Here is a 27,886-nt window from a genome sequence, read left to right on the forward strand (position 1 = left end):
AAATTACTAACGACATTCTAATTTCTTCAGACCAAGAACTTGTCTCTGTACTTGTCTCATTAGATCTTAGTGCTGCATTCGACCCTATTGACCATACCATCCTGTTACAGAGACTGGAACATTTAGTTGGCATTAAAGGAATTGCACTAAGTCCCATGAATCCTTTAGGCACGCTAAAGTAAGCCATGGTGTTCCACAAGCCTCAGTGCTTGGACCAATTATATTCTCCTTATATATGATTCCTCTAGGCAATATTATTAGGAAACAATTAACTTTCACCGATGTGGATGACACCCAATTATACCTATCAATCAAGCCTAACAAAGCCAGTCAGTTAGTTAAACTTCAAGCATGCATAAATGATATAAAATCGTGGATTACCTACAATTTTCCGACGTTAAACTCAGACAAAATTGAAATTATTATGCTGGGCCCTAAAAATCTTCGAACTTCATTATCTAAAGATATAGCTAATCTGGATGGTTTTGCCCTGGCCTCCAGCACTTTATTATTTTTGATCAGGATTTATCCTTTAACATCCACTTAAAACAAACCTCAAGAACAGCCTTTTCCATCTTTGTAACATTGCCAAAATTAGGAACATCCTGTCTCAAAATGATGCTGAAAAACTAGTCCATGCATTTGTTACTTCTAGGCTGGACTACTGTAATTCTTTATTATCAGGATGCTCAAATCAGTCCTTAAGACTCTCCAGCTGATCCAGAATACTGCAGCGCGTCTTCTGACAAGAACTAAGAAAAGAGATCATATTTCTCCTGTATTAGCTTTGCTGCATTGGCTTCCTGTAAAATCCAGGATTGAATTTAAAACTCTTCTCCTGACCTACAAAGCTCTAAATGGTCAAGCACCATCTTATCTTGAAGAGCTCTTAGTACCCTATTGTCCATCTAGAGCACTGTGCTCCCAGAATTCAGAGCTACTTGTGGTTCCTAGAGTCTCTAAAAGTAGAATGGGAGCCAGAGCTTTCAGATATCAGGCTCCTCTACTGTGGAACCAGCTTCCGGCAGACACCGTCACCACATTTAAGAGTAAACTTAAAACTCTCCTCTTTGATAAGCTTATAGTTAGGGAGTGAGGAGTCACAGCGTTTGCCTAAACCGGAGCGGGGAGAGCGGGGAGAGCGGGGAGGACTCAATTTTCATTTTTATTGTTTATGTTGTTATGTGTATTTTATCTTTGCATTGACAAATTTTTGAGTTGAGTTGAGCTCAGGAAGAACAGCACCTGCAATGCACAGCACCCCTTCTCTTCTCTACTTCTCTTCATAGTCATCAGATTCATCTACCAACCCTTATAGAACTGGCTCAGGTCTGCCCTGCACCAGCTCTTGATCACGCTGTAATAGTTTTAGACTGCCGGGGGACTTCCTTTGACACACTGAGCTCCTATCTCCTCTCCCTTTCCATCTGTGTGCATCCATGTCCCAGAAATGCTTGTTACTAACCTAGTTTTGGGGAGCTTATTCTCTGGAGCCCTTGTGTTTTCTGTCACCCAGCAGTATTCCTTGGATTAGGGTGACACCTAAATCATGGTTGCTATCGCCATGGTCCTGCTCTATGCCCTGCTATGCCCTGCTACACCCAGCTATACTCTACAGTGCCCTGCTACACCATGAACTACTACAACTACTACAGTATTTCTAGTCGTAGTTCCATTATCTTTATTTGACTATTATTGCCACTGTTTGTCACGCCCCCAACCGGCCCCGTCAGACACCGCCTACCAAGAGCCTGTGTCTGTCTGAGGTTTTTCCCTAAAAGGGAGTTTTTCCTCGTCACTGCCGCACTAATTGCTTGCTCTTGGGGGAATTACTGGAATTGTTGGGTCTTAGTAAATTATCAAGTGTGGTCTAGACCTACTCCATCTGTAAAGTGTCTTGAGATAACTCTTGTTATGATCTGATACTATAAATAAAATTGGATTGAATTGAATATACAGTAGGTAGAAAGTGTAGCTACAGTTCCGTTACAGTCATTCCCTGGCTGCAATGATGGTGCAGAGACTAAGAGAGCTCAGATGGAGAAGACCCGGAAACACCGACCAATCAGAGCAGACTGGACTTTGTCACGAGTCTGGCTTAAAGAGACAGGCGCTAAAACATAGTGTTTCAAACAGGTGTATTCAGACAGACAGTATGAGAAAAATAAAGTTTTTGTGAACATTAAGGCATGTAAACGTGTTCTAGTGGAAACCCAAAATCCAAGCATGAACCTATAAATAAGCATAATGTGAGACCTTTACAGATTTCCCTCAACAGCGTAAGAAACAGGGTAGGGATAGTAACTTGTGCTGTATTAACACCTCCCTCATGAGTGATGTAGCCTTTCATCCTTTTGTTACTGCTTGTTGCTGCTTTGCATGGTTGAATGGTTCCAGAAGATGGTTATGGTTATGGGTGCTAGGCTGTGTTTTGATGCTTGCATGGTTTCTTATACTGAATGGGGATACTGTTGATGTGTAACTGTGCAAATGTCTTGCTGCTTCATGTAGCTCTGCATGGCTTACTGAGAAAGGTTATTTGTTGCTCTAGCTGTCTGTATAATGTCTTTGTTGACTTCTGTTTGTGTGGTTTAACCTGTACTAATGTCTTGCTGCTTCGTGTTGCTCTGGTCTAAAATCATCTGGCCAAAGGACTACAGTTGAAAATTAGCCAGCTGGCTAACACTTTAGATTTAACATTTATAGAAATGTTAATTAATGTGTGTTGTCCTTTATAAAATAAAGAATAAGAATAACATTTTATGAGTTATCACAGACGGAATTTAGTTCCCATACAAAGAAGACCTGTCGTAAAAAGATGTGATCACCTCAAACAGACAAATATCTGTGGAAGCTCGTTAACCAGTTTACTGATATTACCAGTCCAGCAACGTGTTTTTCTTTCTAAGATGACATTTAGATCAGAGATCTTCAACAGGGGGACCCCTAGGGGTCCTCAGGGTTACTGCAGGGGGACACACCAAATTATTGTTAATTTTTAAATTTTTTTGTATTTGTTTCTTAACTTGAATCCAACATATTAGCAAATATAAATCTGCCTATTTGTGAAAGGAAAACATATTGATGATAAGCTTACTGGCCTATAGGTAAGTCTGTGAAATAGCCAGTCACAGATAATCCTGAAGATTCACTGTGCCACATGTATGTTAAATTAAAGCATGATTTATAAAATCATGCCAACAATTATTTGAATAGTTCTGTATTCTATGCATTAAAATGTTATATATAAAGGCTTTAGGCCACTCTAGACGTTATTGTATTGTAAGTTTAATATGCAACCTCATTTTATGCGATATATGTAATAGTAGGGGGTCCCTGATCCGCCTCTCTCCGTAAAGGAGAAATCCGCTGCAAAATTAATCTAGGGGTTAATAACACATTGGTACCGAGTCAACCGTTCTTTGGGATATGTTCTCATGCCAATCAATGTGACCAGTTTTAGTGCAAACCAGTCAGTTGAATGCCAAACGCTGTGCTTGAGCGATGTTACTGCTTACAGTGTTCATCGCTCAACTGATCGTGACCGTTTTCCCAAGATGGCGCCTGACTGTATATGTAAACGGTACTGTCTTTATAAATCTTTTTAATAAGCTGTCTGCACACTTACAAAGTTCTCAATGCTTTGGTTTACATGCAGGGACCCTCATTATGCTGCCGTGGAGGTGTGGTGCTATTTTAAGCCTTGTTAGTGTAGAAATAGCGATTTCGTTTTACTTTACCCGTGGCCCAACTACCAACTACAATAAGCTAATTAGCGATTTTGCGCTAAAACTGGTCACATTCAATTAGCATGAAAACCTATCCCAGAGAACAAATGGGAAAAAAGAAAGGGGTCCTTCGCTTAAAAAAATTAAGACCCGATTTAGATCACTTACAATAAAAGAAAAGAAAATCCCCAGTGTAACTCAATGTTAATTTGTTTTCTCATTCACCTTTTACAAAGACTCACGTGCATGCTTAGAGTCACACACACTATAGAGTTCAAAGCGTTGAGGTCTGTCCATTCATACAATCAGGGGAAGCCCAGTAGAGACTGACTGGTGTGTCCCTGTATACTCAGGCCCCTCTTACCTTCAGCCAAGCACAACAAACAGCCTGAGAGGTCGGCTTGAATCCCCATTTCTTTGGTCTGAATCAAGTGGAGACCAAATCACGCCCAGCCGTGGTAACATAATAAAAGAGTGAAAACAAACCACGCTCAGGACCCCAGGTGTCTGGGTGGGGGCCACCAAACATCCCCACTCTGTGTTAGGGGGGCTTCAAAGGTCCTGGTGGGGGTTGAGACAGAAAGGCAGTGGTCAATAGTTTTCATTTTCCAGCTTGTTCCTGCCTTGGTTCACGCTAAGACAGGAGATAGGTCAGGTGCGTCTGCATGAAGAACAATGGGGATGTAAACATTTTCTAGAAAGTTCATAAAGCAGCACCTTTGAAGGTGTCAGACTTCAGTTTGGTATTTTCTAGCATTTCAGATTTGGTTGTAAGTCTAAACAGATGTCGTGACAATCAAAATGTATCACACTCCATGGCAAAGCACTTCTGTCATGGCGACACAAATACAAACACACACTGAGATATACATTCTGTTTACAACCCACATTACTTTATTGATATACATCTATTAATACATTAGTCTTTTTTAAATCCTCTTTACATCTATGTCATGTCACACTTTTGAAGGTTTTCTACATCCCCACTCCAGCAAAACACACACCCTGGTTGCATAGCTGGGCGCAGCTACACACTATAAGAAACCATCCAGGAGCAAAGCATGCTAGTAGGGCAGAGGGGCCTAGTGAAGCCCTGCAGGGCAGGAATGTCGGCTGCCCACTGGACAAATAAACAGCTAAAATATGTACGACATACAATTTAAAACATACACCTGCTAAAACATCACACTGAGCTACAGGAGGCAAGGAAAGATTTAGCATAAAACATCATGAAAAAAATTCAGCATGATGACAGCATTCTGTTATACTTTCATGTTTAGAAAGGCAGACAGTGATACAAGTCATGAAAAGATGAAATAAAAAGATGCAAGAACAGGGAGATTTGAAACTTTAGAAGACGTAACTGATGCAAAAAAATCTAATTAGGAACCAACTCTGAACAGTCATCCTTAAATGTTTTGTGAAGCCATATTACTGACATATTTGACAGAAAATGGTGGGTGGACAGACATTTTTCACAGACTGGACCGACTTTTTCATTTTAAAAAAGCATAAAAAAGGAAAATTAACATGAGTAAATGCCATGACAAATGAAGGCAGATCATGGTACACAATTCAAATACAGCGGTACAAGATGAAGGCAGTACTGGGTTCCTGGTCGTCACGTTTGTATAATACTTTTAACATAGATTCTGAATTGCATCAACAACCATGCAACATTTTAAAGTGTTGCTGCAGCACATCATCAACTCCCACACCAATTGTACTCCTTCGGCATTTTATCCAGCAAAATCTGCGGCCTTCACCACAAATTAACATCACTCAAAGCACGTTGCATAGCGTCGGATTTTCTCAATACATATTCAGTTAGTCTATTCAGTGTGTGGCTACATGCTGGGCCTCCCCTGGGAAGCCAGTGGGGAACAGGGTGGGTATGCCTGATGTGAGCGTCCATGCATGAGGGGAGGAACAACTATTTCTAAAGTTTGGACAGTTACATTCTTCCTCAAGGATTACATAGACAGCCGTGACCCCTGCTTTCCTGGTTCGTAGTGAAATTATATTGTTGTTTTTGAAAGTAAAATCAGACATGCCTGAGAGACTAACAGTTCATCACGTGTGTCAAAATCAGAACTTTTATTGCTCTTCCCCCAAACCTTTTATCTGTCCTCCTACATCTCTTCCCCCCTTTTTTCTCAAACCTCTCCTTCTTTTTCACCCAGTGTACCACAACTGCTGGACGTAAGCCACACAGGCAGACCGCCAGGCTTCTTTATATGATGCAAGGTTGCATAATCTAGCTCTTGATTACAAAATCCTCATCTGCACTGTGTGTGCAGTGTTGTTGGATTTCCTTTAAAAGCACACAGAGAAGTGCTTTATTTACCTGAAGTGTAGAACTCCTAAAGCTCTGAATAGGGTCCTAATATCATTGTTTATTTAATATCTCTGGTTTACAGTGGCCTTTAAAAAAACACCATTCCCCATAAGCCTTTAGGTCAGACATGTCTGCAGTAACAGTGAAGAGAGGTGAATCCTGTAAGAAATTATAGACTAGGGATCGACCAATTATCAATGTTTGGCAATTTGTAGATTATCTGTATTGCAAACAAACTGTAAGCATGTTTACATTTCAGGAACCTGTTTGTGTATGTATTTATTCAGTCATTTTTGACTGCGTATTAGGTTTAGAGTTTACGTTTTATTAAATAATTTCTTAAAGCATTTAAACAAACTTATGTGTGATCAAATTTGTAACATTCCAAAATGTTAATTTTGACTAAAATATATCCATTTTTACTGTGAATGCATATTGGTTCCAAATATAATAATCAGTATTGATTTCGGCGCTGAAAAACAAGTATTGGTCAACCCCTATTTTAGACAGCACAGATTACAGCCATAAAATTGGAAAAATTACTTTAGAAGAGAGCTTAGCTGATTTTTTTTGGAGAGGAATGAAACCAACGCACGATGACGTAAGTCCTTGTGCTAGTCCTGTGACTGTAAATTGTGTTGCAAGCTGTAGTTGTTTTTTTCTGTCCCCGCAAGTTGTTTAGCTTCATTAGAATCACAAAGGCTTAGATTTCTAACAGCAGCTGACGCAGTGGATGCCAATTTGACTGGAGAATATGGAAAGTAAAGCCTAGGAACAAGCTTCAGTTCTCTCAGAAAGACGGATGAAAGGATTTCTGAATGAGAGATCGCATTGAGTTACAGAGGCTAGAGAAACAAAGGCTAGCCCGGACATGACGTCAGGACGTCAGCTCAATAGTGAAAGCCAATATCAACGTGTTGTTAGACAGTGCTAGAAAGGCAATGTGATGCACCATGCTGTTGTAGTCAGTTGGTCCCGCTGTTTCAATCCAGCTTGTTTAGAAAGTCTCCTCTATAATAATAATAATAACAATAATAACAATAACAACAACAACAATAACCTTATGAGTCTACCACAGCTGTACATGGTAGTATCATTTGTGTGTTCTAACCTAATTTGAAAATTGAATAACGTAGATGTAGTTTAGATTAGTTCAGAGATTCTACATTACTGTACAATATGTCTAGTCCATATCCGGTGCCGCCAGAAAATTCGCCGGAGCCTATTTTGCAGCGGCACCGCAGCTTTAGATTTGTCTAAATACGTTACTTTCATTGTATGCCCTATTTGCACGGGACTAGTATTACTTGGGTACCTCTAGTAATTTACGTAATTATTGCAGAGGTTGTCTGTAATCTTAATCCCCTGCAAATCTGCCATGTCTGTAATTTGTCCGTTGGCAATTCTAAATGAAAGTTTTGACTGCCGAGTCATAAACTTGACTGAGTCCATGTGTGTTGATTCACACAGATAATATTAAAAGGCACTGTGGTGGTTATGTTACTTAAAACGGATGAAAGAAAGACTTCTTCCTTCAATCAAAATATTCTTAAAATGCATGTATGTGCTGCTACAGTAACCATGGATGTTTGTCTTTATTAGTAACATATTAATAGTTTTGAGAAGAAGACCTAAGGCTCAGTAGAGTTTCTTTAATATTTTACTGTATGAGAGGGATTTTTGAAGGCTTCTGAATGTCAGATGTAATGCATATAGAATAATCTTTTTGTAACAGAACAGAACAAAAAATATACATTCTAATCATCTTAATAATGTATAGATGGTTAGAATGATGATGCCCTTGATGAAATTAGATAGACTATTTGATATATTATGTATTCTACTGGAGAGACACACTTCCAAGGTGATAACTCCAGTCTGTTATAATCTCCTGGGCTTTCTGCTGTAAACCAGCAGCAGCTAATGTGAATGAAAACATCAGCTGTAGCACTGTGGCCAGCACACAGTGCTGTTGAGTTTTCACTTCAGCTTAGCAGAAATACAATTCCTGTTAAGAAAGTTAGTAAAACTACATATTTTCCACACAGCAAACATCCCTTATTGGTTATTTGTCTTCAATTCCCAAAATCCACAGAAATTAAAAATCTCAACTACCCAGAAACGCTTTACAGTTTCTAATTAAAACAGAAGAAGAGTGTGGGCAGTTGAATACAGAGTGAAGGCAGTTTTGGTATGGTCACTGTGTGTACCAGTGGTCATGGTGTGCGTTACTGTGTGTACTGGGTCCAGCGTTGTCAGTGGGTGGGTTTGTCGTCTTCAGCCGACGGCGCCTCCTGTAGGAAAGGAGTGAAGGAAGAGCGGACGGTGCGACCGCAGAGAGACTGCTGCACACGGAAGTTGTTCACCATACTCTTCTGTATTTCCTCCTCAGCAGATGTAAACAGAAGGCTCCGGAAGACAGCCAGCTATATGGGGCAACAGAGATTGTTAGGAAAAGAGATGAGGAGTCTTAAACAGGCTTATAAAAAATACACAGGCTGATTTACTTTATACTCCGTGTAATACCCCTTTCACACCGAAGGCTCAACCAGGGTTGACTTTGAGTCGGAAAGGGTTAACCTGGGTTGACCAACTCGGCTTCGCAACCCAGGTTTAGCATGGGTTGATTTCAATGTGAATTGATCTGCAGCAAAAGTTCAGCGTGGCCCCTGTCGCTGGCTCAGGGAAATCTCTCTCTTCTCTCTGTCTTTTTTAAAACGGAGTTGGGATGCCGACAGCAAAGCCTTACTTTACTTTTATTGACATTAAACAAAGAGGAATGTTCACCCCTCATCCTGAAATGGTCCTAAATCAATACTAGAGTAGCCTACTTCCTTGTTTATTGCTACAGGTATAAATGAAATAAAAACTATAAAAAGGGTATGTCTCCACAATGTTGAGTGTTTGATGGTTGTTTGTGCTTTGGCACATGAAACAATCAGAGAACTGTATTTTATCTTGTTTTTAATATAGAACTTGCAGCGCAAAGTCTGTGGTGCAACGTGTAAACAGCGTGTCCTTTCCAGCGTGTGAGGTAATTAATGCCTCGCTCCCGGGTTGCGCCTTGAGACACAAAATGCTGCTATGCAGGTTGGTTCAGCTGGCAACTTACACACACACACACACACACACACACACACACACACACACACACACACACACACACACACACACACACACACACACACACACACACACACACACACACACACACACACACACACACACACACACACACACACACACACACACACACACACACACACACACACACACACACACACACACACACACACACACACACACACCTTCTGGAACCAGTTTTTGTCACCTTGAAAGCATAATTGCTTCTGAAAGAAACACTATATTATAGTATGAGTTTTACTCTGAAAGCCAACAGGAGACCTATCGTGATTGGTCTGGAGTTTAGCATAGCTCAAAGCTGCATTAACTGATTTCTTTGGCCACTTGTAGGGCAGCAGAACAACATCTAATATAACCCATAAACATTTGTTATGCTGTAATGTGTGAGCAGTTGCCTTTTTACACACCCAGCAGAGAGAAATTTTAGTATCCATGTTTCTGGCCACCTGTTGAATGTAAGTAAAATATTCAATCTGTTTTGCTCACCACCAGCTGCTCAGAAAAATACTTTCTCTAAATGCTGCACTGTTCACCAGGTAGTCACTACCTTTGTGTCTGCTGTTTGGTGTTGCAGAGATGTTTAGCTGAAAACTTTAGCTCTTTAGCTCCCTCCATTGTCTGGGTACAGGGCTGATGAGAGCGGAGACTGTAAGCCAAAAATTCAACCAACAATTAGCTAAAAGAGGCTAAAAACTGGTGAATTAGATTATATATTCAAATGAATGTGTTCTTTGATTTTGGGGTGCTAGAAAATAAAATCCTGACAATGACTCAATTTTAAATAAGGGTAACTCCGACTGTATATAGACTCAAAATCAAGTATTTTTGCTGTATCACTTATTTTGTGTATACATATGTACAGTGCCTTGCGAAAGTATTCGGCCCCCTTAAACTTTTCAGCCATTTGACACATTTCAGGCTTCAAACATAAAGATATAAAAATGTTATTTTTTGTGAAGAATCACCAACAAGTGGGACACAATTGTGAAGTGGAACGAAATCTATTGGATATTTTAAACTTTTTTAGCAAATAAAAAACTGAAAAGTGGTGCGTGCAAAATGATTCGGCCCCTTTACTTTCAGTGCAGCAAACTCACTCCAGAAGTTCAGCGAGGATCTCTGAATGATCCAATGTTGTCCTAAATGACTGATGGTGATAAATAGAATCCACCTGCGTGTGATCAAGTCTCTGTATAAATGCACCTGCTCTGTGATAGTCTCAGGGTTCTGTTGAAAGCGCAGAGAGCATCATGAAGACCAAGGAACACACCAGGCAGGTTCGTAATACTGTTGGAGAAGTTTAAAGCCGGATTGGGATACAAAAAGATTTCCCAAGCTTTAAACATCCCAAGGAGCACTGTGCAAGCGATCATTTTGAAATGGAAGGAGTATCAGACCACTGCAAATCTACCAAGACCTGGCCGTCCCTGTAAACTTTCAGTTCAGACAAGGAGAAGACTGATCAGAGATGCAGCCAAGGGGCCCATGATCACTCTGGATGAACTGCAGAGAACTACAGCTGAGGTGGGAGAGTCTGTCCATAGGACAACAATCAGTCGTACACTGCACAAATCTGGCCTTCATGGAAGAGTGGCAAGAAGAAAGCCATTTCTCAAAGATATCCATAAAAAGTCTTGTCTAAAGTTTGCCACAAGCCACCTGGGAGACACACCAAACATGTGGAAGAAGGTGCTCTGGTCAGATGAAACCAAAATCAAACTTTTTGGCCACAATGCAAAACAATATGTTTGGCGTAAAAGCAACACAGCTCATCACCCTCAACACACCATCCCCACTGTCAAACATGGTGGTGGCAGCATCATGGTTTGGGCCTGCTTTTCTTCAGCAGGGACAGGGAAGATGGTTCAAATGGAGGGGAAGATGGATGGAGCCAAATACAGGACCATTCTGGATGAAAACCTGTTGGAGTCTGCAAAAGACCTGAAACTGGGACGGAGATTTATCTTCCAACAAGACAATGATCCCAAACATACAGCAAAATCTACAAAGGAATGGTTCACAAATAAACGTATCCAGGTGTTAGAATGGCCAAGTCAAAGTCCAGACCTGAATCCAGTCGAGAATCTGTGGAAAGAACTGAAAACTGCTGTTCACAAACGCTCTCCATCCAACCTCACTGAGCTCCAGCTGTTTTGCAAGAAAGAATGGGCAAGAATTTCAGTCTCTCGATGTTAAACTGATAGAGACATACCCCAAGCGACTTGCAGCTGGAATCGCAGCAAAAAGTGGCTCTACAAAGTATTAACACAAGGGGGCCCAATCATTTTGCACGCACCACTTTTCAGTTTTGTACTTGCTAAAAAAGTTTAAAATATTCAATAGACTTCGTTCCACTTCACAATTGTGTCCCACTTGTTGGTGATTCTTCACAAAAAAATTATATCTTTATGTTTGAAGCCTGAAATGTGTCAAAAGGTTGAAAAGTTCAAGGGGGCCAAATACTTTCGCAAGGCACTGTAACTTGAAATAGCTACATTTCTAACAACTTGAGGTGCTGTTAACCTTGGTAAGTTCAGCTATATAAATAAAATATACATAGCGTATATATAGTTTTTATGTACTGTATATATTGTTTACAAGAGCAAAACATTCTTCATAGATCAAGTCTCATAATTTTGATCTCTTGAGTGCGCCAGATTGATGCATTTAACTTTAGAATGTACATTTTCTTACGGGGGGGACGCACAAATCCCTGTGGGAAACACTGAAACTAACTACCCTTGACATTTACTCATGTACACACATACCTGGTCGTGGCTGACTTCTATATGCTGCTTCATAATGATCCAGGTGACGGACTCGGTCAAAGGGGGTGTTGTCAGAGAGCCGTTGTAGGTCCAGTAGTCATCGGTGTTGCTAGGCAACAGACAGACAGGGTCGAACCTGGTAAACTCCACTACACTGCTCTACAGACACAGGAAGAAAACAACACACACGGCCATTTAACCCTCTGAGGTCTAAGAACATTTTCACATATCTTCTTAAATTGACCTTTTTAATGGTATTCACATACAACTGATCCCTGTGTGTTTCATATCAAAATGTTCAGAACAAACTCAGCTTTTTGTACAATGACGCCCACATTTTTTGTAGCGCAATGTGTAAAGAGATAATTCAACGCTGAAACGTTGATGTTGGCTTTTTTAAAGTCCTCAAATCTCTTTTGAAAACAAACCTTCACTTACGACGCTGAAGTTGGCATCCAATTCTCAGCTTCCAATTCGGCAGTTAAGGGGAAATTTAAGGGAAACTTAAAGCTGAAGTTAGTTTCCGATTGACCACATTAGACCAGAACCAAAACCACTGTACCTAGATTTGTCAAATCTGGACTAAATAATCCCACAGAAGCTAAAGATTATTAAAAACACAGTTTTACATTTGTTAAAGCTTTGTTCTATTTGTGAAAATGCAATAAAAGGGAGATTTGTTTTGGACATTGGACCAGGTCAAGATCCAAAACCACTATACCTAGACTTGTCGAATCTGGACTAAATTATTCTACAGAGTCAACACAGTGGTTTTGGATCTGGTCCTGGTCCAATGTGGTCTACATACTGTATGAAGAAGAACAGGGAAATCTCCCTTTATTGCATTTTCACAAATACAATAAAGCTTTACAAAGCTTGATCTAACCTGGCCTAATGTTGTCTCTGCGAATCGGATACCAACTTCAGCGTCGTCCTTAACTTATGTTGTGTTGTACAAATTGTTTTGGTGCTTGAAATTAATTTACCAAAGTCTTTAGGTTATATATGATTAAAATAGAAAATAAATGTCTGAAGTTAAATTTTGTAACAACGCTTTTTTGATGAGGAGTTTTGTCAAACATCGTTTGGACGCACCAGTGCGTCTATCTTCCTCAGAGAGGTTAAGATGTATGTTGAACTAATGTTACGGCCAAGGAAAGAACAAGAGCATCGCTGAAATCGCTTCTGGAGTGTGGTCTAGACCTACTCTATCTGTAAAGTGTCTTGAGATAACTCTTGTTATGAGTTGATACTATAAATAAAATTGAATTGAAATTGAATTGAAATGTGTGGCACTGTTCACACAAAAGTTCTCATGATTAAAATAGAATACAATAATAAAGATATTTAAAACAACATATATATTACTAAATGTTCTTCAATATATTATCTGTAAAAACTTCAGTATTATTACAGCAAAGATAATATAATGATATAAGACAGAAGCTATTATCTAAATACTAAAACTATCATCCTCCAAGATAGAAAACACAAGTTCAATACAGTGTTATACAACTGTAGCATTTGCTCTCATTGGACAAACACCGACCTTATCAGACCCCATTAGTGATAAGCAGTGCAGTAGCAGTGAAGTGAAAGAAGAACATGACCATATCTCAGCATTGTATCATGCTTAAAATAAAATTGGTCAGTCTCAAAACATAGTCATTCGTTTTTACTGTTATTTTTATTTGAGGAGACAAAAGTAGTTTAGCTGGAAGGTCACACACAGCTTCAATTAGAAGTCAGTAGCTCACACTGCAGTTATTGGGTCCAAAGAGGTTAATTATACAGAAGAGAAGCCAGTCAACTGAGTGTGGCCAAACCTTTCACAGTGCTCGTTTTTAATTATGTGACTTTCAAATTATATAAAAGACTATTTTTTATTTCTTAATTGAAGTTTTCTTTAAATGGACTGTGTGTACCAGCATAAAGAAATGCTACTGAATGAGAAGGCTGTTTTATGTTGGATGGCTCTGATTGGTTGTTTAATTGATTGACTTTTATGTTTTACGTTTATTGTGTGCGTATAAGAAAAGTACGTAATTATTTGTTTTTTTCCTGTTGGAAATAAAGTTTAACAGAGAGAAGAAGAATTACCAGTTTATATTTTATTTATATACATCTTTTAAATCATAGAAATTTGTATGGAATAATTGGGGAAGTACTTAACATTATACATAAGGAAACTTATGGGAATGTGGTTCATTTCTGTTAATTGCCTTCATTGCACTAAACTACCGTCATGTGCTGTGTATGGTGGGCCAAGTAAGCATGTGTTACCAAAGTAAGGCTAACCCCTCTGTTACGAAAGTAGTATAAGTTAGAGCGAGAATGGCAGCTGCCTTAAGCGAGGGACTTCAGTGCCTGTATAGTTGCACAAGGAGTGCATGAGTGCACCTGTGATGAAAAGCAAGATGAAAAAAAGATTGCAAAGGCAATTTGAAGTGAGGGAAGTAAAAGGGAACAATTAAGACAAAAGACAAAATATTTTGTCAATACTGCCGGTAAAGTGAAGGGGGCTACCCCCTAAAAAGATAAGATAAACACATGGCAGGCTAAAAGTCAACCTTGCTGTTTTTTCAGGATTAAGCTATAAGCAGAAGGAATTTCCACTAGCTGCAAGGCTAAAGTGCAATGATGTAACTGCAGCACTATGCTGTCCATCCCAGCTGAGAACAGAGACATTTCATTCCCTTCCTTACTGTATACTATATTAAACGCTACCTGTAGATAGCACAGATACTCAAGCCAAGAAATAATTAGTTAGAATCAAACACACAAAAGAAATTACACATATATTTAATAGACTGTCAATCCTCCTCTTGTGCAAAGATGAAGTGACAATAAAACTTAGACGACCACCAATGATGATTATTAAACAACGGCCGTGTCCATTATATTTCATACCACACGACATATGCACTCCTGGAACTTTCATCAGCAATTTTTTTTAAATTAAATAAATAAAAAATGCGATGATGCCATCACCATGGAATTGTTCTGTCACCGCCGGTATTGCCTTGACGCTGTTATCGTTACAGCCCTATGTGCATGTAACCTTAATTTGGAGTTCAATATCACCTTTTGGTTTTCACCCACCAGAACAATTCCTTTTCATGCTATGCATAGACCAGGGGTCATCAACTATATTTGTCAGAGGGCCAGAATTTTGCCAGACAGTCTCCTTGGGGGCCGGACCCTTAAATAAAAAATCAAATTTTGGTATAACATTATGATTGATGTTTATTGTTAATACTTTTTCCATTTCACTACAAAACTGAAGGCACTTTATGAGTCAGGTTCCTATCACCTACACCACAGACAACCACCAGGGGTGATAGATACTTTGCCTCAACTCAATTAAGTCAATTTTACTTATAGAGCACTTGAAAAACAAACACCGAGGAAGTGACAGGAAAGGGTCTCTTAACAGAGGTAAAATGGCACTCTCAAAGGCTACGAAACGCAAAGTTGATATTGAAAACAGGTCCTTCAATGATGACTGGACTGAAACGTACGCATTTATCATGCCAACCATCCGGAATGCCTCACCGGTATGCCTAATTTATAATATTATATATATATAAATAAATAATTTGCAACGAAACGGTTGCTGTTGCAATAGAATATAATCTGCGCCGTCACCACCACACTAAACATTTAAATTTTAAGATTTCACATCCTGAGCAGTCAGAGGCGCACCAGAGGAAAAAATCGCCGCACTGAAATCTGCCTACTCCCACGCAAGTGGCGTCATTACTCGAACTTTAACTGATCAAGAGAGAGTAGTTTGATTTTGGGGTGTAGCCTAAATAGAGTCATAAATGGTGGTGATTACTGAGAAGAGACTCAGTTGCTGCTGCTTTTAGTTGCTTTCATAGTGTAGAATAGGCCTACATATTTTCTCTTTGATCCTCACAAGTTTGGAATCCAGTCGCGGGCCGGATCGATCGGCTTGGCGGGCCGCATTCGGCCCGCGGGCCGCCAGTTGATGATCACTGGCATAGACCATGATAGATCAATTACCTTGTTATATAATTTAAGTAATGGGAGCTGTGCTCAAACTATTACATATTCATGGGAGAGAGGAATGTCTGACCAGTCCTGTAACGTCTTTACTGAACCACCAGAGGGAGTCAGAATTTACCCTTTAGTGTGTTGTTACCATTCATTACCAGATTTTAAATAGATTTTTTAAGGGTCAATATATTTGGTTGCTAGAGTATTGAGTACATTTCAGCATGTGACCTAAAAAAATATAATAATGTGGTGTTTATGTGTGTGTTAATGGACTAACCTTGTGTCTGATAGCAGGCAGAGCATCTACCAATTTCTGCAGCCCCTCATGTCTCTTCCCCACCTACACAAGGATTAGACATTAATCTGGATTGAAGTCTCAGTTTAAACTGCATACATAACACACACACCACGTAATGTATACAGCATTGCTTTTCATAATCAGGTCATCAACCAAGACAGAATGTGCATGTGTACCGTGTCATTAAGCAACAAGGAAGACGGAAACATGTCTGTGTACATCAATAAATGTTCCTTCTGTAAATATTGCAGGCACTTCAAAGTGTACACGTGCGTAGTGTACCTTAAGAAAGACTCCAATAACAGCCAGTCCATTCTCCTCCATCACTGCCTCCTCGAACAAACTGTACTTGTCAGAGTTCCAGTGGACCAAGTGGAGCTGAGAACACAGAGAATACAAACACATTAGTGTGTGTGTGTGTGTGTGTGTGTGTGTGTGTGTGTGTGTGTGTGTGTGTGTGTGTGTGTGTGTGTGTGTGTGTGTGTGTGTGTGTGTGTGTGTGTGGACTGTAAACCACTACCTTGGACTCCGGTCGAGCAGTCAAAAACGGTCGAGCAGTCAAAAACTCTACTCTATCTGTAAAGTGTCTTGAGATAACTCTTGTTATGAATTGATACTATAAATAAAACTGAATTGAAAAAAAAAAATGTCTTAAGCGCTTTTTCTTAACCTCTATGGAAAAAAGGTGAAGGAGAATTCATAAGGACTTAGGAAAAGCCAACCATGGTACTAAGAGAAACCGACTGCCATTACACTCTGTTACGTAATTATGCAAAGGCAGATGTTGGGTCTGCTATGGTGTAACTAGAATGTTCCGAGGATGGACTTCGCCTGTGTGTTCTTACATGGACAACGCGATGGAAAATATTACTTATTACCATCTTATTTTGGATCTTGTTTGGCTTCAATTACAGCATTGTATCCTTGTTTCGTGTTAATTCTATGTCTACTATGAAGGGCTCAGTGTATGCATTGTAACTTATCAAGCTGGTTTTATTTTCCATTTTATCTTGGATTACTTATGTCTATTCATGTGTAGCACTTGGTTTATATAATTTCCATTGTAGCTGTAACATCATGAGGAAAACATTAATAACAATAACAGAGCTGCTGCTGTGCGCATTTAAGGATGAGGAAGAGCAGTCAGCAACACAAGCTCATTGATTATTTACAGAAGCTGAAAGTTTAGTTCTGCTTCCACGGTCAAGTTTCTAACTACAGTTTTTAGTTTAGCTGCTTCAATTTCCCATATTACTGCATGCATGGAAACGTTAACAATTACAGACAGCGGCCTTTCTTATCATTAAAGTAAATGGTTAAAGACAACACTCGCATATCACTACACTACGTCATTTATAAAGCAACACAGCCTACAGGGACTGGTAGAGAGGGAGTGAAATGTCTTGTCTTTCAAGAAACGGGATGTATAATGTTTTTCATTCAACATGTTTGAAACGTAAGATGAATTATATATGTATTGGTGAAGCGCGGATCAGCTCTGACACCATCCAAACCAACTTGTACGTTTAAATCGTCCACCGCCCACTCAAATAAAGAAAAATTCAGATTTAGAGACCCAGACCATAATATTCTGATAATCAACAGCTGAATGATGGTGCATCTCGTTAAATGCTGCTGCTGCAAGGAATTGTGGGACGGCATTATCTCTTTTCCTTTCATAAAAGGATGGTCGGAGTATCCTATGCTAATAGGATAGCATATTTAAAACTACAAGTGAAAGTCAACTGTGGTTAAAAATTCAACTTAACATACAGTATGCATTTAAAGTAAGTCATTTCTATGATCAGGTATGGACAATACATGCCAGTTAACAAAATTAGATATAACCACAGCAAACCATAATTTGCACGTTGTCAGTGACAGCAACAAAGATGGCACAAAGTTGTCAGTCAGGACTGTAACTTGACTGTCCGCACATACCACAGACTGCTGAGGGACGACAACAATGACATGGACACATTCCCAACAAGAACTTGGCAGAAGACATGCGCACACAGACACAGACAGACAGACACACACACCTGTTGTAACATAAGTGTTATATAAATTAATGGAACAACATGAAAATAGACGTTCTGGGGTCCAACGTAAGGTTGGACAAACCGTATCATATTCAAGTCCCACCCGCTAAGAACCAAAACACTGCCTATCTTTGACTTTAGCTATACTGATATAGAGTAAAATGAAGAACAATTTTGCTGGATCAAGACCCTGGCAGCATGCTTGATACCAGCTTAACAAGCAGCAGAATATAGACACAGCATCATAAAGCCTGTCCTCCAAACTTGATGTCTTTGATACAGTATTCTCAGTATTTTTTGAGGCATTTCACATGAACACATGGATAGAACATACTCGGGACTGCCAAGTAAGTCAACATTTGCAATGTTTAAACAGTGCAGTGTTACATTTATTTTCCTCCATGTCTCCTTTCTTCTTTTAAACCTTATCAGATCATTTGGCCAAGTGGAAAGTAATTACAGAGAACTATCTGTAATTTTAGTCTCTGTATCTTTTCATTATCTACTTTCTTTAGCATTACATATCTGGCTTTTTATAGTCAACAGCCTGGTCAAATGGTCATACACACTGCCATACATGTGACTGGAGCACCTCTGTACTTAACATGCTACATTAATACTGTCAGTCTAGACATTTACCTACAATTGCTTCAAAAATAAATAAAGCTATTGCTTAGCACCATGTTGTTCCCATGTAGCACACACTATGACATTGCTTTGGGCTCAGCCTTAGAGATAGGGTGAGGAGCTCAAACATCTGGGGGGAACTCGGAGTAGAGCCGTTTCTCCATTGCTTTGAAAGGATCCAGCTTAGGTGGTTTAGGCATTTGGTAAGAATGTCTCCTGGGCGCCTCCCATTGGATGTCCAGTTAGGTTAGAGACCCTGGTGTGGACCCAGAACACGCTAAAAAGGGATTACATATCTCATCTGGCCTGGGAACGGCTTGGGATCCTCCAGGAGCAGCTGGAAATCGTAGCTGGGGGGAGGAACGCATTACTTCACTTGCTGCACCCGCAACCCGAACACCGATCAAGCGGATGAAAATGAATGGACGGATGCATGGCTCATGAATCGTGGAATTTCACTGGTATTGGTATTGACTACTAGCCTGAGTCCCAGCCGAACTTAGTTGTGGAGCAACTAAGCTCGAGCCAGAGCTGTTCAGACCAATCAAATTGTCAGGGCGGGCTTTATACGATGATGGACAGAAGATCAAGAGTAACGTAACCAACCACGTCACCAAAGAGCGCTTGGGTTGAATATGTTTACAACAAAGATGGCTGCCGCTGGAGAACCGAGATGTGTCGATTCCGCCATTGTGTCTGTTATAGACAGCTCATTAATTTAAAAGAGGAACAGAGAACCGCAATCAGGGCACTTGCTGATCGAAAAGATGTTTTTGTTGTCCTTCCTACAAGATTCAGCAAAAGTTCAACACAAGTCACATAATTTGTTGCTCGGATTGGTTGTAGGTCTATCTAATTGAGTGCAGAGGCATTTTCTTTTGCACAGGGTGGCAGCAGCTCAGTCCGTAGGGAGCTGGGTTGGGAACAGGAGGGTCGTTGATTCAAGTCCCCGTATGGACCAAAGTACGGAGTGTGGATTAGTAGCTAGATGTAAATGTAAATGTGCTGTATTTATATAGCGCTTTTCCAGTCTTAACAACTGCTCAAAGCGCTTTTACATCTACAGGATACATTCACCATTCACACACATTCATACACTGTGGCCGGGGCTGCCGTACAAGGTGCCACCTGCTCATCAGATATACATTCATACACACTCACACTCCGATGCGCAGCACCGGGGGCAACTCGGGGTTCAATGTCTTGCCCAAGGACACTTCGACAATGACTGCAGGGGCGGGGATCGAACCACCAACCTTCCGATTGGCAGGCAACCGCTCTACCACTGAGCCACAGCCGCCCCTAGAGAGATGCCACTTCACCTCCTGGGCACTGCCAGGTGCCCTTCAGCAAGGCTTAAAACTTAAAATTCTTTAAAGGGCAACATAGAATTTTCAGGATATTTGTATTTTGTGTTTGAACTAGAACATGTTTACATGCTTTAATGTTTTTCTCATGCTGCCCATGGCTGCTGCACCTGTATTCACCCTCTGTATGGAATGCTCTGTAGGAGCGCCTGTCTCTTTAAGCCCGCCTCCCGAAAAAGCCCAGTCTGCTCTGATTGGCCAGAGTATTTCCTGGAATCTGTGTCTTTGCTCCTCAGCCTTCACTGTTGTCCACTAGTTGAAGCTGGAGCTACTGCAACAGAGTATAATAGTAGGACTTTATACCGTGAAAAATATAAAAAAAATAAAAGGCTTCTAAACCAAATATTACACAACCGGACATGTCCCAGCAGTAGAGGGACCAGAACTTGAGGATGAATGACCAGCATTGACCGCCAAGATTACAGCTATGATGTTTTTGCCACGTTCGACATGAAAATCTGACATTATAACATTGTAGATATCACAGAAAATATGGAAAAGCATAATATGTCCACTTTAAATGTATCACTGCATCAGAGTGGCTTTGGCTGGATGTTTGCGCGATGTCCCATAGAACTGTAATATAATGTGAAGTGTTTTTTGTGTACACCCCCTCTACATGCTCATAATATTGTGAGGCAAATAAAAGCATTGCCTAAAGGGTATTTAATAAATAATAATATGAAGATGGAGAGATATCCCAATTTTTTTTTTTTTTAATCAATGTGTTTCACAGCAAATTTTCTTTTCAACCTCATTTTATGTTCTTGATAATATTACAGAAATGTGCAGCATATCAAAGTCCCTGCAGGAACGATTTAAGTTTTATGCTCACCACCTGCTGTGTGCTAGTGTATGCATGTCATAGCCCGGTACCTCTGCAGGGAACAGCCTCCTGTCCACGGTGTGCTCTGACCCCCAGGCGTTGCTCTCACCCCAGTGGAAGTGGAACTGGCACAACCTGAATCTGTCTTGCAGGGGGCCCCCTTTCAGCGCTGACCGCACAAGTAAAAGGACATATAGATCAGTGTACCATACTTTGACTTTACAGATCTCCAATCCTTTTAAAAGAATGAAATGCTCGTCCTCCAAAAGAATCAGATCATATCACCGTCTAGTACTGGTTTCCTCCACCAAAAAGAGGAAGTTATACCACACAAGGGCGTCAGCTAAAGACGGGTTGTTCAGGCACTAACACTGACCAAGAAACATCCAGGAAATATTGCACAGACAATCACCTTTCCAGCAATGACTTTTTATCATGCCTGTATTATGCTGTAGTCAAAAACACCCATTTGAAGACTGAATCTGTAATTAAAGTACCTGCAGTCAGGCCTAGATCCCTCCATTGTTTATATTACTGGTGATAAAATATGGGTCTCAACATTTCAACCTGTTTCTGTTCTCTCAGTGCCAGGCTAAGCTCATAATACAAAGACTGAGGGCATGTGACACGTATGAAGTGGTTTATTTTGCAGCTTTATAACATTTGTAATTAGTTTTGATGGTTTGGAAAGTTATATAGTGGATTTTGGTGTAGCCCAGCAATTATACCAAAATGACCAATACTTTAAAGACAGACTATATGAATATGTAGTAGTTGTTGCGGTCAGGACAGACACGTGAGTCACATGACAGTCACCAGATCCACGTAACGTTTCAGCAGCTTTAAGTGTAGCATTGATTACAGGATTTTGCTACAGACAGGGGGCTCTTTAAGGGAGGCGAGGAAGGATATAAACCTCTTGTGTATATCAAAATATTGCATTCCCCTGCCGAGATCTCCTTTCAGTCTATACAGATTTAAAGGGAAAGTGCTTAAATTAGATTAACTTAAACGGAACAAACTGTTCTTTTTAAAAGAAATACAGAAATAGAAGACAGGAAAAAGAGGACTTACTGGACTTGTCTGTAGTGTCATCATACTCGACCAGAAAGGAGTAGCCGTTGTTCCAGATCTGTTGGCAGGTGTGCGGGTCGTAATCTGTGACCAGAGGCTTCAGCTCCGAATCAAAGACGCTCTTTCGCACAGCGATGTCGATCGGGGACTGACGCTCACCTCCTGGTACCGCGAGGGGTCCCTGCCACATGGGATGCACTGGAGGAGAGAAGGGAGGAAGAGAAGAAGAAGTTCATGACAGAGGAAAGTCACAGAAATATGACATGTAAAACAGCCAGAACTTACAGTCTCTTCTGTTCATGAAAAGGTAAAGAGAAACTGAAAATAAAAATGCTGACACCTACTTTTCATGTTGTGCTCAGCAGCTTTCTGCATTTTAAGACAGTCCATTCTGAAGCACAAAAGATCTAAGTTGCCTGATTAAATAAATACAAAGACTACACCGTGTCAGTGCTAGATAGGCACACAGTCCTTCTTCCTTGAGCAGTTTAAAGGAATTGAATGAAAAAGGAGCAAGTGAGGAAATACTTCCTTTTAGTCCTCTTAGTTTTTTTTTACAAAATAAGAAGAAGTGGGCTGGCTGTATCGAAAGCACAACGTGGAATGTCTTGGCACGCCCCCAGCTCTGCTCCACAGCAGGGGAATCAGAGCAGGACCTCTGGCCGGTCAGACCGTCAGTTCGGGCCAAAGTCTGTCAACGGACATGACTTCTAATTACCCGAAACTCTGCTCATTTTTCCTACCTCCCTTATTTTCCTTTACCCTTTAAAATCCATCCAAAAAACATTAACTCCACTTGTCAAATGTTCTACATATAAATCAAAAAAGCTCAGTTTAAAACAGTGTTTCCCTCCCTGATCAAGATCTACACAAAAAATATATTTCCAGTGTTGTTGTCAAAGGACACTAAAGTAGCCCAGTTCATTTTCGTCTCCTTTCATCCAGCTCCGGGCTTAAAGTTTCCACTGAGAGCCAAGCTGAACAGGTCTGGCTGGGAGATGACCTGCATCTACGCCAGATTTCAGTGGCTCCTCCTGGGGTAGTTGGCTGCCTGACTCTGTTATTGCACGGACACACAAAAAGTGCTTTCAAAGCCATTAATGCTCACTCACTGGGTAATTGTCAACCGTGAAGATGTTGACGTAGATGTGTTGCGCTAGTTAGTTAAGCATAAGACAAGGCTTTCATTTTGGGTGATGAGGAGTAATTTACATTACTTACTTGTTTTCCAAAGCCTTTAACGTGTTTTGAATTTTTAAATATGTTTTTCCTACATTCCAGCCAGGCAGCCACTGGTTTCCAATTATTTCTTCACAGCAGGTGAAAGTGTGGACCTAATTAAAAAGTCTGCACTACCATGTCACAACAGTGTCATGTATTGTTTATTTTCATACACCACTATCCTCCCATAGACCAAAGACAGGCAGGCTAGGTAACTGGTGTGGGAAACATTTTGGATTAAGTAATCCATGAGGCCTTTGATTATATGTGTTTTAAGTTAAGTTAATTTTAAGGTTGTCAGATGATCAAAGTGAGCAACTATTCTTTTGTTTGCCTGGAGATCTGTCTAGTCTTTAAATAACTAGAAGGATTTCTCAGACACTGGCAACTTTAGGCTCGTTTCCCTCAGATTTGGAGTCCATTTGCAGTAACTCTGATCATTTTTGAATTCTAAAGGATTTCTGAATGAGGGTTTTGAGGGTTTTGAGGGGAGGGGATCATGACTGACATGTAATTTGGACCGTCAGCCCATTGCTCCGAAGCCTGGCATCACCACGCAGCTTGTATACTGTATTGTCTTCCATGAGTTCACCCGGAACTCCCAGACAGCAGGTATATCAAGTTCAGTCTGTTTCTCTCTGCTTTCGTTTTTTCACATAGGGCCGGGCTGGTAAAAGATAGTTAATGTCAGCTATTGTTGCTAATGTTAGGCTCTATGTGAAAACCAATGGGAGACAGAAACAGACTTAATTGCATTTTGGGAGTTCCAGGTGAACTTGTGAAAGCCATTGACGTAGATGTACAGTAAAGCTTACTGCATGTCAAGCAGGGAGAGGAGGCGGCCACGGGGCTACTAACAGACGGGTGTGAATTTAAATACACAGTGTGTTAACATGCACAGCAGTAACCAGGGAGTTACCCTGGTTACTGCCAGTTCTCTCCATTTACATGAGCAGGGAAGAATGGGAAGAATTACGGGTGTAACTCTACCTATGGTACAGTAGGTGGCGTTCTTCCAACTGGTCAGAAAATGCCTTTTTTTACCCCAGTTGACCTATGTCTAACATGGTCAGTTTTGTAGCTAAAAAAATATATACTATAATTTTACTTAAAACCGGTGATTTATCCTAAATCTCAATGTAAAAAATATTTTGTGAACGCACCAGTTGTCAAGCCTACAATATTGTCACAATAACTATCTATGCATTTGGTCAAGAATGTTGTGATATCTGATTTTCTCTATTGTATTTCACCCAACCCTATGACGGGGACAGAAACTGTGCACTATAGCTTTAAAGTTATAAGGAAAAAAACTTAATATTGTTGAAGAAAATCAATTACAAAAAAAAACAGCTTTATTTGTCTTGTATTGGTAGTTTTTTGTTTAGCTGTTCCTTGTATGATTTCATCACAATAGGAGTCCTTCGAAAGGTGATAAAGGATCATACTGGATTATTGACCAGCTCTACTCCCCCATGAGGAATTCTAAGTAATGACAACAACAAACTCTCAGTGCATCCACATGACACAAGCCTTATGCGATCATGCACCACCCCCACCCCTCCTCAACGCAGTAACTAGTAGCCACAGAGGACACGGAGGATTAAAAAAACATTATTAAAGCGCCCATATTATTCTTAACCAAATCAGTCTCTGTGAGTCCGACACTGTACTCGATCCAGTTCTGGTGGTTGATAAAACGCAGATATTTGCCGATTGCTCTCATTACGGGCCGGATTGGCACCACGCACCACCATCAGTTCATAAGGCAAATGTCTGAGATTACTCCACATTTTAATTGTGAAATGTTGTGAGTAAATTCTAAATCTGCCACGTCTGTCTGGTAAATGTGGTAGTATAATGTTTTTCTTTGAAGTAGGAGTACACAGTTAGTCAGTAGTAGGCTATTGGACCTATAGTGTGGCGTTTCGGGGTCCGTCTGTAGGTAATTTTGGGGTACAATGGTTCTGGAGAAAGCTTTAAGCAGCAAACAGGCCTATTTTGAACGGACACTGTTCTAGTTCTAGCATAAAAGACTGCTAGCCGCATGCTTACGCTCACGACAGTATGAAATTTTGTTCATATACGTACTCACATATGACTATTATTGGAGTGCTCACAATGGGTGTGTAATGTGAACCATGTTTAAATTACTGTTCTAATGTTACAGCAACAAGGAGGCGGTTTCATTTAATATTGAGATGATGTGGACGTTTTTTGGTTATGTGGTTATGTGGCTAGCTAATTAAGTTGATGTGATACTATTTGCTTTACTATTACCAGGCCCATTTTACAAAATGTATAGATTTTTTGAAGGTAGGAAATGCTACCTTGTTAGAATTAGCTTATTTTAATTTATATTGGGAAATTAACATTCACATTAAACAAAAATTAATTGTATCTATCAGATTGAATCGTATCACATCGAAACATGTCGATTTTAACATGGAATCAAACTGAATTGTTTCATTATAAAATGTGTTGTTCCTGAACCATATCGTAGTTCGTGCATTTAGATATGCAGTGGATCGCCTTATAAAAGGGGAGAGATGCACACCCCTACTTATTATAGTGAGATTTTTGCGAGGATCTGGACCAAACAAAGATGTATTCACAATATTTTTACTTTAAAAATGGTATTTTGATACGCTTTTTGACTTTAACAAATATTGGGACTGTTGACCGCATGTTGAAATGACGACATCATGCCTCCATACTTTAGGGATGCACAGACTGTATCAATTTCCTGGGAGTCAGATGTTTTTACCTGAGGAGTGGGGAAAGCAGAAAATGTCTCTTTTTTCTTTTCTTTTTTTAAATAGCTTGACAAGGCAAGGGCAATGGACAAAGGGAAGACCAATGGACCACTTTAAAGCCAAACCAAACATTTTCTATGAAAAACTTTGGACAGTCAGTGCCTAGTACAACAAGCTTGTTATAGTTAATTATGAACCTTGTTTATTATCACGGTTGAAAGCTCTGCTTCACTGGCCTATTTTTCACTTATAAAAACTTTTTTTTTTTTGCCTGTTGACTGAGGTTTCAGTTGTCATGAGATGGCATACAAGACATGGTTGGGTGTCTCGAATGTTCAGTGGCACATCCAAGTTAAGGGAGATCACTAACACCAAAGGCCTAACATTTTTATCATTACTTAACCTCAATAAGGACATGTGGAGATGTGATGGCATAGAGTAATAAGTGGGTGGTTTGTTTTCAGAAGGCCACTTTGGCTCTAACAACAGGCTCTAAATGTTCTGTGTGCATTTGAAACCAGCCTCCCTAACACTTAACTAGTGACTTGACTTAAAGGCCCGTATGTAGGTAAAAGGGCTTCAAAAGGTTCGTGATCTCAATACCTGTTCGGAAAACCCGGAGCCAGAGTCTGTCTCAAACAAATGTTAGTCAACAGAGTGTGTTGGATCCAAATCCAGTAATAAGGAAAATCCAGGCCGTTGCTTTCCATTCACATGGATGACAACAAAAGTAACCATTGATGCTGTGTGACCATAGACTGTACATTTTGTATTAACCGTCTATGTGTGTGACCCACAATGATAGGCCTTAAAGCCTTTTTACGTCTTCGAAGTAAACATTTAACCCCAGAAACTCTCGCCAACAGTGGCAGTGTGTGTATCAGCGCGGCAGTGGTTGGTTTAGGGTTTCATTGAGCTCACAATGTTCCCTTTGAAGCTGGATGATAAGGAGCTGCCGTGTCGACACGCTGGTAAAACAATACACATTGTGTAACTTACAGCTACAACACAAGTACTTACTCTGCGACAGCACATATTTGCTTGAGCAGGCAGTGAGGTTGCATCTCCTGACTGGCGTTATCCGTTGACTCTTGGCATGTCTGACGAGCTGTCGGTTTAGCTTGGTAGCGAGAGGTCTTATTGCGGATGACAAAATCACCATATTTGTCAAGCTGACGTTATCAGGTCCACAAGAAGCGCCTTAATGGCTTTCGTCGCGCTGTTTTATTTGAAGCTAGTGGTTAGCTAAGCCTTTCTGAGCTCCACAAAAGTTAGCTCTCACTACAATGCCTGTTCAAAACAAAACTATTCGCTCGGCTGGCTGTTTTCCTGTCTCTGCCCTCCTGTCGTTTGCCTGGAGGCGGGGGAAGGGGCAGGCTTTCGCTTTACAAACATTCAGAATGTGGCCGCAAAAAACAACAAGCGTTTCTCCCGAAGCTGGAGCGTCAGTATTTAACCCGGCTGAACAGCGTCCGTCCGCGGGCCCAGACAGACACTCGGTAAATTATGATACTGGCTCGCTGTTGGAAAACAGCGAGCGAGCTCCGCAAGACGGAAGAGGGGGGGGGGCACAGAGCTGACCAATCAGCGGCCTCCACTGAGGGGCGTTAGCAATGTTGATGATGATGATGAGTGTGTGTGTGTGTGTGTGTGTGTGTGTGTGTGTGTGTGTGT

At 40.4% G+C, this 27,886-nt stretch overlaps 1 protein-coding gene and 1 long non-coding RNA gene across 3 annotated transcripts in view; both read right to left on the reverse strand.

Moving 5' to 3' along the window:
* The window catches only part of LOC116691164 (uncharacterized), a 631,246-nt gene that overhangs the window by 422,849 nt on the left and 180,511 nt on the right, over positions 1-27,886 (reverse strand). The gene's annotated exons all lie outside the window — the stretch shown is intronic.
* LOC116691158 (carbonic anhydrase 5B, mitochondrial) lies at positions 4,600-27,734 on the reverse strand. 2 transcript variants are annotated; one of them, XM_032518538.1, is made up of 7 exons: positions 27,233-27,734; positions 22,236-22,433; positions 21,212-21,330; positions 16,582-16,677; positions 16,279-16,341; positions 11,979-12,137; positions 4,600-8,492 (listed from the first exon to the last, which is right to left on the reverse strand). In XM_032518538.1, exons 1-7 carry the CDS (start codon positions 27,372-27,374, stop codon positions 8,322-8,324), a joined length of 948 nt encoding a protein of 315 aa, XP_032374429.1. In that variant the 5' UTR covers positions 27,375-27,734; the 3' UTR covers positions 4,600-8,321. The 2 variants fall into 2 exon arrangements, with proteins under 2 accessions (XP_032374429.1, XP_032374430.1); XM_032518539.1 differs by lacking the exon at positions 27,233-27,734 and adding an exon at positions 22,580-22,838.

Source organism: Etheostoma spectabile, chromosome 6 (assembly GCF_008692095.1).
Source record: "Etheostoma spectabile isolate EspeVRDwgs_2016 chromosome 6, UIUC_Espe_1.0, whole genome shotgun sequence".
Lineage (NCBI taxonomy): Eukaryota > Metazoa > Chordata > Actinopteri > Perciformes > Percidae > Etheostoma > Etheostoma spectabile.

Excerpts from the sequence above, each read along its gene's own strand:
- LOC116691158 (XM_032518538.1), bottom strand. The coding sequence starts at position 27,374 with ATGGTGATTTTGTCATCCGCAATAAGACCTCTCGCTACCAAGCTAAAC. Across the intron at positions 16,678-21,211 it reads GGAGGCTGTTCCCTGCAGAG|CTCCACTTGGTCCACTGGAA; the intron begins GTACCGGGCTAT and ends CTGTGTTCTCAG. Across the intron at positions 12,138-16,278 it reads TGCCTGCTATCAGACACAAG|AGCAGTGTAGTGGAGTTTAC; the intron begins GTTAGTCCATTA and ends CTGTGTCTGTAG.